Below are 15,718 nucleotides of genomic sequence, written 5' to 3' on the forward strand. Positions count from 1 at the left end.
CTAGTTAACCCTTAACTTAGTCTAGTTAAGCCGCTCAGTGGACAACGGTATTACAGCAGCAGGTCGCACGCATGAAGAAAGGCTCAGGAAAAGTGTAGCTTCTATGAATGAAACACATAACACTCACAATAATAAAGATACCAACATTTCACACAGTTAAATACCAATCACGATACTGTTCCACTCACAGTTTGGCATGGAGGGCTGCAGCAGTCGACTGGACCTGCGTTTATCCCCATGGGAGCGCGTGTAAGTGTACATGAGTGGCACATGAGTGTGTCCCATTCTGCTCCTTGCAATATCCGGTGGTGAAACTATTCTCAGGTCGACATCTTCGTGCAGAACACACACGGCACTATTTTATTGTTGTTCCCCTTTACTTTCAGTGTCTGCGGAGTCATCGGCTGTTGCTTCCAGGACACCTACTTCAACCTGCACTGCCTCCGCTTTAATCCCACTGCTGCACTCATCCTGCACTGTTTTGTGCAAAATAAAAAGTTGTCTGTGTGTGTTCAAAACGCTCCTGTCGAGTCTGTCTGTCGTACTCCAGCTGGCTCTGTCCCCTCTCGGGGTTAATACGGAGCAAATCCTCTCTAAAGCTCTTCTCCCCCTCTCTCCCTCCCAGGGTGTGTTTGTGTGGGGACAGTTAAGGTATTAGCGTGCACTTGGCTGACTCTGTTGAGTGTACTCTCGCATGCCCTAAAATCTCCCACAATGCCTTTCAGCTTCTGGTAAATCCAAAGCCAAAACATCAACAACAACACAGATAAGCACGCACCTGTTTTAAGTGTATTATTAGATGGAATTTCCCCCCCTAAAATGCTAAATGTTTAACAGAGTTGCAATGTAATTCTTCAGACTAATGTCTCCAAGATATTTAAATATTTTAAACGACATCATCACAGGTTTACTGATCTAATCCTGACTTCTGGAATTAAACAATAAATAAATGTCCGTACCTTTCTTCTATCCAGACTTCTGTAATTAAACACATGCTACAATGAGTCACTGAAACTCCCAAATTAAGAATATGAAACCACTCTTTTTACTAAATGAACTGCTTTATGAATGAGTCCTAAAATACAGAAATCGGTTTTGTAGTTTTGCACTTCAGGGTCCCTCGTCTCAAAGTTTTTTTTTTTTTATTGATTTTGGTTAGATGCCTGAAATAAGCTGAGCTTTTATCATTCCTGCAGCACTCTGTGATCAACACATTTAGGCACAGCTTGCTCTATTTAAGACATTATCACAACAACAGAATAAAGGTAGTTATGAAAATTAAATCTTTATACTTTACTCAACTCTCCCGTAAAAACAAAGTTATTTTCAACAATCTAGTACAGAACAACAGATGTTCAATTGCAAATCTAACCAATAAATACAACAGGGAACAAGAAGACATTGTTCCACCAGCAAAACATATAATCCAGACCTCTAATATCATCTGTTCTCAGCGTTCAACATGTTTACGACATACATCGGTGGTGGATTTCAGTCTGTTCACTGAAGACATAAGCATAAAAAAACAGTATATGACTGGATTCAGTTAGACTACACACATACAAAAATGTCTATGAAAGAAACAGAGGATTCACTTAAAGGAATAGTTTGGCATTAAGGGAAATGTGCCTATTAGCATCAGTGTTTAACCTAGCATTAGCATTTACTGCCACGCTAGTTTCTCTCCTTTCATTTGATCTCTGTGTTTCACTGAGCAGAGAGACAGCATCCAAACACACAATTAGTGCACTAACTTGATGCTCTGACTGCCAATATTAGCTGCTCTGTTTCAACAATGTTAGAATAGTAGAGCTATGAGTAAGGAAACTATCCATGAAACACCATAGCGTAAAAAACAGAATTCATTGTTTTACGCGAAACCACGACTTACACTTTGGTTTTTCTGTGCGGGTTAAACAAATGAGATGTCAGGTGTTAGTTTGTAAGCTTTAGAGTTGATGGTAGGTTGATTTTGTTAACATTGGACAGAGCCAGGCTAGCTGTTTCCCACCGTTACCAGTCTTTACGCTAAGCCAACTGCCTGCTGGCTCCAGCTACACATTTACCGTACAGACGTGAGAGTGGCATCCATCTTTCTCATTTAACTCTTGGCCTGAAAGAAAGTGGGTTTTCCCAAAATGTCAAACTATTCCTTTCAGTTGGACTTTGAGATTATACTTTGATGCTGAGCTCGTCACAACTGTGATCTCCCTCGCAGGAGCTCAACTTGTGCCGTTTGTTTTTCCCCCATCGCTGAGAATCCCTTTTGAATGGGGCTACGATTGGTTCTTTGGACCCGTCATGTGACCAGGTGTCAACCGGTTCCAACTACATTGAGTTCACTGGAAACGGTCTCATAGCCAACAGAAACCAGGGTTAGGACGTTATTCTCCCCGTCATCCGGCTTGCATTGTTCTGCTTGGGTTTCCATCTGAACAGCGGCTGGGGCTTCCTGCCTTATCTTCTTCCTGGCTCGGCCTCGCCCTTTGCCTTTTGAGAGGGCCTTCCCCGGCTCTTTGACCCCTCCAGACACCTTGTGAGGGTTCTCGTGGTCGGCCGAGCGGGTTTTGCGGTGGCGCCTGCGGATGCGCCGCATTGGCGGCCCGGAGTCGGCCGGGTCTGACGCCGCTGCCCCAGACAGCACCCGAATCTGCTGCTCAACCACCATGACGATCATGTCCAGCGCAACGTCCAACATTCCCAAACCCAGGCCGTGAGTGACGTTGTCAAACCCGCCGCTGTTGAACGGGTCCTTAAAACATCTTCTCATATCCTCCAGGTGGTTCCTGAGAGAAAACGAGAGAGTGTTATTACTCGGTTTATCAACGGTTCTTTCGAAAAAACAGGCTTGAAGGCCGTGAAACAAAAAGGACGCACAGTCCGTACTTAGTTTCAATCATTTTGGACCAGTGTTGAACTGTGTTTGTCTCTGGGATCAGCTGCTTAGCCATGTTGCTGTAGTCGATGTAGTCATGGGCGAAGTCCTTCATGTCGTCACACAAAGCCCCGGTGTCGCCTAAACACACACACACAAGTCAAAACCCAGTTTAGTCTTTTTGCAAACTTCTCCACGTTGACAAGTTCAAACATCCCTCCACACACTAACACACATCTCCGTCACCTTCCGTGAGTTTGGAGAAGGAGGAGGACACAGAGGTAGTTGTGCTTGGCGTGAGGCCGAGGGCGTTGAGCGACTCCAGAAGGGTTTTCTTGCTGGCCGGGCCTCTGCTGACCCGAGTGTAGGCCGCCAAGGAGCGCAGGGACATCTTCTCCGGGGCCTCCAGGCGCCGTTTAATTTCATCATACGAGATGAGATATTTCCCTAAAATAAACAACATGAAATGAAATTCAAGAACTCAAGATTATTCATTTTCTATTGAGCTAAATCCTCAAACAGCTGACCACTTACGAGCCTTAGATCCTTTCATGTTGGGATCCAGGAGCGACGACACCTCTGCGAAGGGCATGTGGGTAACGGACTCTGGATTGGTGCTCGAGTTCGGTAGAGGGTCCTGAATCTGGGACACAACCTCCGTCTGGACTGGGGCAGAAATCTGCATCTGGGGCATCTGAATATGAGGCTGCATGGTGTGCATTTCCATCTGGTTCTGGTCCAGCGGAGCCTGGCCTTGCACTTGAGGGAGGATCAATGTGTTTTCGGACAAACCCTGTAGCCCCATGCCCCCTTGTGCAACGCTACCCGTTTGCTCTGAGGACACCTGGTAGATGCCCATGACTGGTTTTACCACAGTGAAAACCATGTTCCCCTGGGCATCCAGACCCACCACCCTAGTAGACGGGTCCATGTCGTCACTGAAATGTTACCTTTCTGTATGAGGGAGGAGGCTCCAAGCGGCTGTGATTATCAGATCAGGTTACCTTCAAGGCCCATGTAGTGTTACTGTAAACTAATTCTCTCTGTCAAGGTGAAACCTCCAACATTCAAAGTGTTAGAGCATGTCACTTTCACTGTAGAGATAGATGAAGCTTCTTATATCTCATAGCAACACCACAGCACGTTCCAATCTGAAAAAAAAAAGAAAAATCATGGTTAGCACAAACGGTTAAGTTGTTTTTCAACTTTCGTAGCCAACCTCCTACACATTGAAATTGTCTGTGGGAGAGCCAAACTCTTTGAATCTTTGATAACACACTGAAATATAGAGACAGGATTTGGTTTGGGATATTTAGGGAGATTAAAATGTATTCAACCTGAATTGTGTCTTTGAACAGTTTAGGTGGAATCTGTGTTTACATGTTGGGATTTCACTTTATTGTCACTACACAAACACATGCCATGTGGCAGACATGAGCAGGTTCATTACAGCAGCTGATGTCATTGCAACTAATCTGTCCAGAGAGCTGAAGTTTGTTACACATTTTTTAATAATTTCAAACAATTAAAAGCAAGCTTTGAGGGGATTTCAGTTAAATTACCTCAGTATTTGAGCATTTAAAAAAATCAGGGAAGAATGATTAGGATTAATAGACCAACATGGTCATTGTATGGCAATGAACATACCTTATAGTTTAACTATATCAAGTATGCTTATATACCAAGTTCATTTTAATCAAAAAATGAACAAAAGTTTTGTGTGCTTTTCTTTTTGGTTCAGTACAGTTTGTAACTGTGGGAAATAAGCAGAATAAAATAGTTCATCTGGTCACTGCTCAACTTTGTATTTTGTGAGATTTACTTGGAGGTGCATTACGTAAGGCTTCAAAACAAAGCACAGAGGTCTGAGTATTCGCACCTGCTAAAGTTAAAACTAACAAAAAGCTGAGCAAGCGAGTTAGGTCAGTTTTAGTGCCAACAATCGGTATCGTCTGCACAGATGTAACGTCAGTTCACAACTTTCGTAAATAGAACATAAATACAGGCTTTTCTGTCTCCACCTGTCATTCACAAACAGATACATTTTTGACTTGTCCCTTTATGACCAAAAAAAAAAACCCCGCTGGCTTTAAAGCTTACGTTACAAAGTAACGATGCAATTTGCATCAACAATGCCACAGTTATAACATTCATCATGGCTGCCAGGAACGGCTGCTGCTGGGTTTTGTTTCTGCACAGCAGGCCCGAGATGTTGCACACATAAAAAAACCCCGAGTAAAACTGTATCGAAGAGTTGTGGTTCTGGACGGGACAGACCCGGTTTCATCGCTAACCTTGGATGCAACTAGTTGAAGGCTGTCCCACTCACCGAATTGCCGTCGGGTTTTTTTTTTCCTAAAAGGACACTGATCCTAGAACGGTCCGTGTAGACGCCAGCGACATTTTTCCTCCTTCTCTGCTGTTGCTTCGGCGGGTTGCAAATCAGCTCTACGTGCACTACCGCCCGAGAGCCGGAATCTCGCCGCTCATTGGTCCATTGACATGTCAATCACGTGGAAGGTGACTCCTCATTGGATAAGAACGCTGACAGTTGAACAGAGGAGGCGTTATTTCCGATTCAGTCTCATCCAGACAGAAAGGGCTGAAGATCTTGTGTTTTCTTGTCTTTTTACCTCATTTTTGGAGTTGCCGTCGGAAACAAACTTGTTATAATGTCAAAGTATATAAATGCAAGAACTTTTTTTTTAGAGTGATTTGCTTACTAGCTTTAGGCTGAGAGATGATTTAAACAAATGGTGCAGGAGTGCACAAGGAGCAGTCAGTTTTACTGGGTTATCTGAATTTAAACCCTCTCATATCTGGAACAAAATTGCATCCGTGATGAATGCCCCTGCCTGATAATAACTCAGCATTACTTGCAGCATTGTCATGTCAGTGAGTTTTGAAATATGTTAACTAAATAGTGAATTGGAACTTTCAATGTGTATCTATGGAAGGTTTATGGTCACAGAGCAGTTTCTCATCTCTGAAATAATGGTTTTGCTGCCAAAATAAGTGCGTCGTTAAAACAAATCGCCTTTCAACCACTGTGTGATAGCATACAGACCCAGGAGACAGAATAATACCCGGGCCATTTCCCAACTACACCCAATCATATGCCAACACAATAGTTCTAGTGTGTATTCCAGTAACAGAATAGCTTATAAAGAAACAATGTGCAATGTTTTATTGCAGCCAGTGAATTGTGTGTTTGCACCGAGAAAGAAAGAAGAAACTTTTTCACTTATCTCATTTGAATTTATTTTGGTACAAATGAAAAAAAAAAAAAAGTACAAAATAAAGCATAGAAAGTAGCAATTATGAAAACAATGTTGATAACAACAACATAAAAGAAAAGGCAACAGTTAAATACTTCATTAAAAATACAGCCAACTAATCTGGCACAACAACTCGTGGTACTCTACATCTACACAAACAGACATTAAACAGTCACGTTTGGGTAAGGAAAGGCATCGACCCAGGCGTGTGAGAATACAACATTGAGTTTGAATCCAGAAGTGCACAACAATCAAGATGATCCAAGTTTCACTCAAATATTAGTCTGTCATTAAATTGAAACAACCTCACTACAAGAAAAAAACGATGCTGAAACAATTTGACAGTAGGCCATTTCTCATTATACAATTTTTACATTGTCGTTAGTGTAATATCCTCTCAGCTGTTTTTCAGGCTTTGTCTAATAAAGCGGGTCATTTTCCCGATTCTCATATACGTCATTACGATGAGGTTGAGTCCTCATAAACGTCCCCCATTAGCTTAATGCTTCATAACGAGCGCTGAACATTACCAAAGCGAATATACTCGTAACGCACAAACATTAGTACAGTGTAGCACAGTGAGCTCGACACCATCCTGGACTTCAGGATAACACACAATTCAGCACGACAGCAAGCTAAAGTGGAAACACTCGACAGAACAGAACACGCACTGTAGGCTGGTGGGTCTCGGAGTGTCCACAACGCAGCACAGAGGAGACCTGTGTGGAGGTCCAGCTACCGTCCGGGTCGTCTCCGTCACACTGCGTCACGATCCTGCCTCGTGTCAGCCACTGAGGGGTTAACTGTTGGGCTGGGTTCCCTCTCCAGGCTCAGCTGGTTTTTGGGTGTTAGTGCTGGTGTTGAGGATAAATCCGGGTGACGGCTCAGTGTCTGCGTGTGCGCTGGCCCCCGGTGCCTGTGTTGCTGATGTAGAGGAGGGGCTGGGGCTGACGCAGCTGGGGCCCTCGCTTCAGGTTGTTCATGTGGGCTGCGGAGGACTCTGCATTTGAGCCTGTGGGAAGACCGGGGGGGGGGCGTAACAAAGCAAAGCTCGGTAAAAAGGTCGTTGCAGAGGAACGCGTCTTAGTCCGCAGGGACAGCGGCTCACCTGTTTGCTGGATGTTGTGGGGTGCCCTGATTTTGGCGAGAGGAGGGACCCCTCTGTACTGGGGGCGGAGCATGGGAGCCTGCGGCTGAACGTTGTTGTAGAGATGGTGGTCTGATGTGCTGTCCAGAGGACGGAACCTCTGAGCTGTGGTTGTCTTGGTTTGAGGCAGCTGCGAGCGAGAGAAGGAAGGAAATATTTAATTTCTCTTGTACCCGACAATCTAACATGGTGCTGCTTGGTCCTGTGATAACTATTTCATGGGTTTATGGTGTCACATACATATAACGTGATACCATAACATACATACAACAATCTTCCCCTTAGTGGCCAAAAAACACTTCCTTAATATGTAATGTAAATACATCAGTGTCTCCTGAGGATGTACTCAGAAATGTTTCAATCCATGCGAAACGTGGAAAACACTCACCGCCTGACCAGTGACCTCGAAAGAGCGAGAGCGCCTCTTCTTGCGGCGAGCCTCAAAGTCCACGTCGCGGGGCGTTTGGTTCTTGGTGGCGACCTGACGGTTACGCGGGCGTGTCCAGGTCACTTGCAGGCCGGGCCCCTCCCCCGTGCTGCTGGACAGGTTATCGTCCGAGGTGGCGTGTCTGAGCTCAGGGCTGGGCTGCCTGCCGCGGCGCATTGGCAAACCTCTTAGGGGGGCTTCGCTCAAAGAGAGGCTACTCTTCTGCTTCTTGGGCTCCAGGGGAGAGGGGGGAGGGGGCAACCGCAAGGCGTCCACCTCCAGGGCTTTGGAGCGCCGACGGGCTGCTTTCACTACAATGTTCTGCACCCCCTTCAGGATCTGCTGCCGCTCTGCGGAGACAAGAGGACATGTTTGTTTTTTTTACTTTCTTTACCCACTTTTACCAGCCATTAAAGAAAGAAAGAGAATCACTCATCATGCTTTTATGGCCACAGCTAACCGTTTGTTAGTGTTGAAAGACTTTTGAAAGAATCCAATTGTCCCTTCTCTAACCTGTACTGCATGTATACTGAACAGCTTACCACTTTGTAAGAGGGGGATATCAGCCCCGGCCTCGCTGCTCTCGGGCGATGAGTCCAGGTGGCTGCTGACGCTGTGGCTGAGATGGCTGTAGCTCAGAGAGCTCTCAGGAGCCAGCGGCTGTAGCTGCAGACATGAGAAGCAGAGTGCCACATTATGTTCAGACATTCACTGCAGTCCATTGCTTTCAGTAGAAGGTCAGATTGAGTGCCATCTAAATTAATTCTGTGCCTCTCGAAAAATGACATCTTTACTTTGAATAGGGCATTTGACTTCCAGCACTCATAACTCTTCTTCCTTCATCTCGTCTGAGTAACGCTCCTGAGACATTTGCGTAGAGAGAAAATTAGACGGAGGTAATGTTATATAAACTTACATCTTTTGTGGAGGCATGCGAGTTGAAAATTAAACAGCTTTACAAGAGCAAAATATCCGAGTGAGTTTAATTCAAACACAAACCCACATTGCTTGAAGTGAAAAGCAACACCTGACTAGACTGTATTAATTCACAGCATGAGGCACCTCTCGGGGACGGCTATTGAAGCGGAATGAATCGAGATCGAGTCACATACTGCTCATTAAAATTGTCCTCACCTCTCGGTTGCCCTTCCCGTTTATGTGGATGGGAGGCGGGGTCACTACAGCAGAGTTTTTGATCTGCCTGGCATGAGGACTGCTCTTAAAAACTCTGTTATTGTCGCTGAAAGAGAGAGAGAACAACACTGAGGTATTAACTTGGTCATGGGAATATGGAGGTTTTGTGATGCTTGTCAAAATTAAATGGCGTTGTTGTATAGATTCTAAATGGGAAACGTATGACGATGTCCTCTTACAGCTCCGGCTCAGGCAGAATGGGGGGCAAAGTGTGCCTACGGATTTTGGCGTGGCCTCGTCTGTTATCGGAGCACATGTTGCGTACACTCTCCTGGTCCGAGTCCATGTCCTGCATGTTGTCACGACCATGACCGGGCAGGGTGATCTTGGGTAGAGAGCCCTCCTGGAAATGATCATGAAATGTTAGGATCAATATTCATCGAGGCCAAGTTATTATTTTCGTATAATCTAGTTTCTACATTTTATTTGTCAGGCAGGGGGCTACCTTGATGGTGTGTCTGGTGGTCACCTTATCCAGGGCCATGGCTCGGTCCAGTTTCCTCTCATCCAGCTCCCTCATGTACATCTCGTACAGCTCCTGGAGGTGTGGAGGTACTAACAGACTGTGGTCTGGAACACAAGCGCACGGGTACAATTCAGAAAACGGTGCCTAAAACAAAAACCAGACTATTCATTATCGGTTCATCTGCCAGATTATTTTCTCGATTACTCTGTTGGTCTATACATCATTGCAACTTCATCAAGCGTCTTGTTTGGTCCGACCAATAGTTCAAAGTATTTAATTTACTATAACCTGTGAAGAAAATCCTCTCATCTGAGAAACAGGAACCATCAAAAGTTCATTTTTTAACAAGATTATCAAAACAGGTGCAGATCAATTTTCTTTCTACGACAGATTCCCCAAATTTCAGCTGATTGGTATGAAGACTGAGAACCAGTTCCCAACCACATAATACAGGAATATTTACTTGGAAAAAACAAATATCGCAAATAGCTTCACAATGAAAAAAGGGACTTCTTAATAATGTGAAAAAATGCCTCTTTAATTATAATAAAATGCCAACAATAAATGTCTCTTCTTCGATAAAAAGCAGTTATATACAAAGGGGTTTTAATGTAAATAAACCAATAAACCAAGTAAAATAAAGCCTGCAGGTGTTCTCATTAGGCAAGCACAAAGTGTAATAGGATGAAAAGAAAAATGCCCTGTACATTTCCCAGGTCCCCACATATTAAATAAAGGCTTTTCAACAAATTTCGGAGTGAATGCTGCTTGTCTCACCAACAATGAACTGTCTCTGCTGCTGTATGATCTCGTCACACAGGTGTCTGTGCTGCTCGAAGCGTTGCACCACAAAGTTTTTGTGCCGGATGACGTTGTCCTTGAGCAGCGCGTTGGACTGCATCTCCGTGTTCTCGATCTCCAGCTCGTGGACTTTGCAGAGGAGGCACAGGACCTCGCGCTGCTCCTCGGAGCTCACCCGCCGAGGCAGCAGCTCCTCCAAGCGCCGGGCGCGATCCCGAAGCTCCAGAAATCTGCGCTCGAGCAGCGCCTTCAGGATCAGAAGAACGGTTTAACATGTGTGCAAACAATTGGTTAGTTCTTGAACCATTTCCTCTTAGTTTTAAAAAGTAGATCAAGAATCCTACCTTCTGTTTGTGGATCTTTTTCTGTTCCGCCATGAGTGTAACCAGGTTTTCTCGGGCCATCGCCACCTGCTGGGTCTCTGTGCTGTCTGGAGGAGACTCCGGGGAGTCAGAGTCCTTCTCGCTCTCGTCCTTATTGACACTTTCCTTCCTCCTTTCAGCCCGCCACTTCCTCCTGCGCCTATTCCGCTCCTGCTCCCAGCTGATAGAAGAAGCACAGAGAGTAAGATACACAGATATTTGTACCGTAAATACTGGTTGAGGTACACATACTGCAAGTGAATTTTCAATCTTTTTGTCAACAACCCGTATTATTGAATGTCACATATTACTGTACGTTTGCTATCAGATAGGGTAAGAAAGAAAGAGATAAATCCTGAACACTGACTCTGCAATGGTTAACAGGTGTTTGGAGGTGTCGATCTGGACCTCCATGTTGCTGTTTTCCAGCTCCATCAGGTTCCTCCTGATCTCCATCTGTTGGCGGAAAGCATCCAGGAGCTGCTCCCTCAACTGGTCCATCTCCGCCCGACTCTGGTGGCTGGAGTGGGCCTGGACCTCCGCTGTGAGAGATGAGGAAAGATGATGAGGAGATAAGTCATTAACGGGCAGTGTATAATACAAATATTGAGAAACAGCTTCATTTGGCAGATATTGTTCATGTGCTGGAGGAGGCAGCGTGGACGAGGCTTTACCCTGGACATGGCGGATGTCAGCCCGGTCCGAGTTAAGCTGGCGGCTCGCCTGATCTGCGATCTTCTTCTTGAGCCGCTGGATCTCGCAGCGCAGGTCTGAGATGATGTTGGTGTACTGAGCAATGTGGTATGACACATTTATCAGGTTCTTCTTTACCTGAAGCACACAACGATGAGGAAGACAAACAAAAGAAAATATATATTAAAACAAAGTGTAATAACGCCTGGAGAACATATTTTACAGTGAAGTATAATTTCAAGAAATGTAATAAAATCTTTAAAGCATCATTAAATCTGTATTCCAACAGTAGTAAAGACAGACAAGATGAAATAGGAGCTCTCACCCGTGTTCGAATGCTTTTGGCACGGTCGGCGTATGCCAGCGTATTACGAGACTCCTCAAAGCCCACGGAGGCGGGGCTAATATGGGCTATCATGACCGTCCGGCTGTTCCCGCCCAACGAGTCCTGTCAATCAAAGTCAAATGATAAACGGATAACGTCTGAATCACAAAATACAGATAGATTTATCCCGGAGTTGGTTCCCCTATAAATCATTAAATTGCCGTACCTTTAATAGTCGAGTTAACTTGCTGTCTCGATAGTTGACATATTTGCCATTTTTGTCACTCAGGGCGTTGATGCAGTTGCCCAGAGCCAGGAGGGAGCGGTTGATGTGGGCCCCCTCTTTCAACCGCTGACCCCTATTCTGAGTCTAATAAATAGATAAGACAGATATGAGTGAGGAAACCTCTGAGTAGACAGAGACAGCTGTTAGTAAATGAGGGGAGATAGAGATGGGGGGGGGAAACATCGGCGCCTCAAATGTCCTGAAAACTTTATTATCAACTTGTTACTATAAGCGATGTGATCCACATGAAAAACTATTTTCTTCTATTGTTACTATTTCAGTCATATAGAGTCTCGGTCAATCAAATCTGATGACATCACACTCGCACAGTCCTGATGAAACACATTAGCTGAGTTTTTGAGTTTAAACACCTTAATAAATAATACCCAATTATATATATTGTTTTTACTTTTTGCCTAATGTTACAGAGCAATACATAATAACCCCTTTGCAACTAGGGCAGCCTAACCTCTGAAGACTCTTGGCTGTTTCTTTCACAGCAGCTGCCATGTTTCCATTCTTGCCCAGGAGATGGCATCACCTCCTCAACGTTTACTAACCACATGCACTCCTCTTCTTAAAAACAGAGAAACTGTTTCCTGTTGCTTCAAGCAACAAACAACTCTCTGTTCTGCTCAGTTCCTAATGGAGGCCATATGTGCTATTCATCAATAGTATGGCTGTGAACCTTTAAAACTGTCTCCATGGTTAGGTAATAGCTCTCACTCACGGACTGTTGGCGTGTTGTTCTCATGGTTTACAAGTAGGTGGCAGTGTTAACATGGCCGACATGACGAGCCATTCATCTGACAAAAAGCAGACTAAACTTGAAAAACTGCGGACAACATAAATACTGTTTAACATCCTCACTTGACTGCTTTAAGAAGAGAAGGTCAAAGCAATAACAAAACCCAGGAAATGAATCGGCTCACAGATCAGTCTACTCTTCCTGTCCGACAACAACGCCGAGCTCTTCTCCACACAAGCATCGAGCGCAGCAGTGCGACGCCAGAGACAATGTTCTCCACAGAGCACAGCATGAGACGTGCTGTGCTCATGAAAGTTGTCTTCATCTTCATCTTCAATACTTTTTCTTTAGCGTCATATGTTTCTTTGTAAAAAGCACATTTTATTTACTTCTGTTGCAGTTGTTTGCACTGTTAGCGCTGTTAGCTTCGTTAGCTGATCGAGAGACATTTCTTAATCAATGACATGCTCTGGATTTCGATTTTAGCACCTTTAACTATTTCATGTTATGTTGGGTAGTTTTATTCATAACAATGCATCAAAGACATTTACATGCTAATCAACTAGTGACTTGTTTCTGCAGTTGTCAAATAAATGGAGTGGAAGTACAAAGTGGCATGAAATTAAAACACTCAAGTAAATGCATGTACTTTCCAAAGAGCCAATCACGGTTTTAACAGCGAAGCATTGGGTTGCACTATAACATGATCCCATTTGCCAAAATGTCGGTGTATTACTTTAATATACTGCATAGCGGGCCATATCGGCAGATACAAAGAGGCTTTTATTAAAGTCTCCTGAAGGTTTATGGGAACCTCAATCCTGTGGACTGTTTTAAGGATCCGCTGCCAAGGATCCCCAGTGAGCGGACACACACAAAGCAGACCCTTGTAGTTCTGAGGCTATAAATGTGTAATGTGTCTATACAGGCTTAAAAGAAGCAGTGTATGCAACAGACACATGAACTTGAGTTTGGCAGAAAACTAGTTGACAAAAGTGAATGCACCCACCGAGATACAAAAACACCAAGTATATTGTCCACCTGCAAAACCACCAGTTGAATTCCAGCCATTTAGACACCTCTTGACAGAGCACATGTACACTCACCTGTGCTGCTCGTTCGGAGCCGGCGAGGTCGATCATGAAGAGGCGAGCAAAGCGGACCTCCTGCAGGAGGTCTCGAGACCGGCTCTGCTGCTTCACGGCTACCTGCAGAACTGCGTGGGAGCGAGAGGACGTCTGGTTGGCGGCTGTCGGCTCCTGGGTGCGCTGCTTGTTGCCCCTCATCAGCAACTCCATGATCTGAAAACACAAAGGCAAGAGTTCTTTGTCAGGTGTGCATGTACGCTGAATGTAATCTGAATATTTTTGGATTCGAATAAATGAGTAGTCACGTCATTCACAGTTTCAGATCAGCTTGTCTAACCTCTTGTGCATTGATGGTAGACACCTCTGTGATTCCAGCAACCTGAATCACGCCTTTAGAATCTTCTCGCAGGTCCAAGAAGCCCGAGGATGGGTTCAGCAGGTCACGGATCATCTCATTGTAGATCTGAAAAGACACAGAAACACAGTACAAGTCTGAGGAATGGTAGAGTTTATAGATCATCTTTAAGGTTCCTTTGAGAAATGAATCAACAGGAGGTTGTTCATGTCCTCTGAAAAAGCTCCATTCAGCCTTTCAGGCCTCCTTCACAGAACTAGCCTGGTACAAAAACATCAAGTGCTATATTTTCAGCAACTTGTCATTTAGAGACCGCAGCTTGTTGGGTGGCAGGCTGTCATTAGCCGGTGTCAGTGCTCTTCTTTCACGGAAAAAAATAATTCATGTGCCTTCACTGGCCCGACACTGATGGTGCAATGAAAGCCCCTAAACATACGTAAAAGCTCAGCGCAGGAAGTGACATCCTGGAAAGTGACCACTGGACAACAAACCGCCGAGGGGGCCGGTGCAATGAGCACCGTTTATATTTGTCAAGCAGACCCCAGCCACACACTCTGAGAGGAGTAGTATTATTTTTTCCATCTATACTTTTTCATTGAGTCAAGAGTCAACAGCCACGTAAGCGGCTCTGTAACGCTGTGCTTAGGCACAATGGTGCTTTGAGCGAATGTCAGCATGCCAACATGCTCAAAAAGACAATACTAATATGTTTAGCGGGTATAATGTTCACCATGTTAGTAGCATATAAACATTTATAATTAGCACTCAACACAGCTGAGGCTGATGGGAAAGTCAATCATTTGGTTGTAAACTGAGCACATAGTCAATGGATTTGTTGAATGGGTTTTTGGTTAGACGCTGTGGTTACCACAAGCGTAACAGATTTTATTCTACTCCATAAAAGCTTGTTGGCGAGGAAGTCAACGTTATAGCCTAACGTTAGCTTTTTACATCTGCCATTCGCACTTCAAAAATCATAAAAAGTTTGTGAAGATTATCCTGCTGAACAAAACGTGTGATTATCATGAACAAATGTTTCCCACAAAGCTTGTTTTCTGCAATAATCCCAAATCCAAAGGAAAAATCTCTTTTGCCATCCAAGACGCTAGCGTACAGCGTTTCTAAAAAGGTTTCTCGTTTCTTCATTGAGGTTCCTAAATGTGAGAAGAGTTCTAAAGACAGGATGAAGATAAAAGAAAAGGGGGAGGGAGCACTGTGTGCATGTGAGCGGTAAACAATAACTGAATGTGCCTTTTTTTATCCGTACAGAGTATATTTATTTGCATTCACTGTGTGTGTGTGTGTGTGTGTGTGTGTGTGTGTGTGTGTGTGTGTGTGTGTGTGTGTGTGTTTGTGTGCTTCAGAGATTGCACGCATGAAAGAGAGAGCGATTTGAAGAAGAAACGGAGCAGATGTGTGCCCATCGCTCAGCCAGGCCGTAAAATGGCGTTTAACGTCTTTGTGGCGAGGCAGCAGTGGCAACAGATTGCTCCCTGGAGACGGCAAACACACACGTCACACACAGCTTTGTGTCAGGATTCATCCTGAAGAGTTATAATGGTCAGAGAACATCCAGACATGATGATTGGCATTTTGATAGGAACATTTACCTCCAACCACCCAGAGAGCTACTAAAGAGCCGTGCTTCAAAAACATTGTCAATCACCGGACGT

General features: G+C 44.5%; 2 protein-coding genes across 2 annotated transcripts in view; both read right to left on the reverse strand.

The window, feature by feature from the left end:
* Window positions 1-1,217: 1,217 nt before the first annotated feature.
* LOC306713109 (uncharacterized protein) lies at window positions 1,218-5,301 on the reverse strand. The gene is made up of 5 exons (XM_079182688.1): window positions 5,205-5,301; window positions 3,410-4,026; window positions 3,122-3,322; window positions 2,887-3,016; window positions 1,218-2,786 (listed from the first exon to the last, which is right to left on the reverse strand). The coding sequence occupies exons 2-5, from the start codon at window positions 3,804-3,806 to the stop codon at window positions 2,315-2,317; spliced, it is 1,200 nt and encodes a 399-aa protein (XP_079038814.1). The 5' UTR covers window positions 3,807-4,026; window positions 5,205-5,301; the 3' UTR covers window positions 1,218-2,314.
* Window positions 5,302-7,037: 1,736 nt separating this feature from the next.
* Window positions 7,038-15,718, reverse strand: part of kif19 (kinesin family member 19) — a gene marked incomplete at its 3' end in the record, with an annotated part of 29,947 nt that continues 21,266 nt past the window's right edge. Inside the window, exons 6-20 of the mRNA XM_079182686.1 lie at window positions 14,028-14,153; window positions 13,709-13,903; window positions 11,795-11,938; window positions 11,569-11,691; window positions 11,225-11,381; window positions 10,918-11,092; window positions 10,533-10,731; window positions 10,165-10,435; window positions 9,367-9,491; window positions 9,101-9,264; window positions 8,862-8,967; window positions 8,270-8,393; window positions 7,689-8,077; window positions 7,262-7,430; window positions 7,038-7,165 (exon numbers count right to left, since the gene is read on the reverse strand). Coding sequence (XP_079038812.1) covers window positions 7,038-7,165; window positions 7,262-7,430; window positions 7,689-8,077; window positions 8,270-8,393; window positions 8,862-8,967; window positions 9,101-9,264; window positions 9,367-9,491; window positions 10,165-10,435; window positions 10,533-10,731; window positions 10,918-11,092; window positions 11,225-11,381; window positions 11,569-11,691; window positions 11,795-11,938; window positions 13,709-13,903; window positions 14,028-14,153 — 2,595 coding nt within the window. The remainder of the gene's footprint in view (window positions 7,166-7,261; window positions 7,431-7,688; window positions 8,078-8,269; window positions 8,394-8,861; window positions 8,968-9,100; window positions 9,265-9,366; window positions 9,492-10,164; window positions 10,436-10,532; window positions 10,732-10,917; window positions 11,093-11,224; window positions 11,382-11,568; window positions 11,692-11,794; window positions 11,939-13,708; window positions 13,904-14,027; window positions 14,154-15,718) is intronic.

The sequence above is a fragment of the Pholis gunnellus genome (assembly GCF_910591455.1).
Source record: "Pholis gunnellus genome assembly, chromosome: 21".
Taxonomy (NCBI): Eukaryota; Metazoa; Chordata; class Actinopteri; order Perciformes; family Pholidae; genus Pholis; species Pholis gunnellus.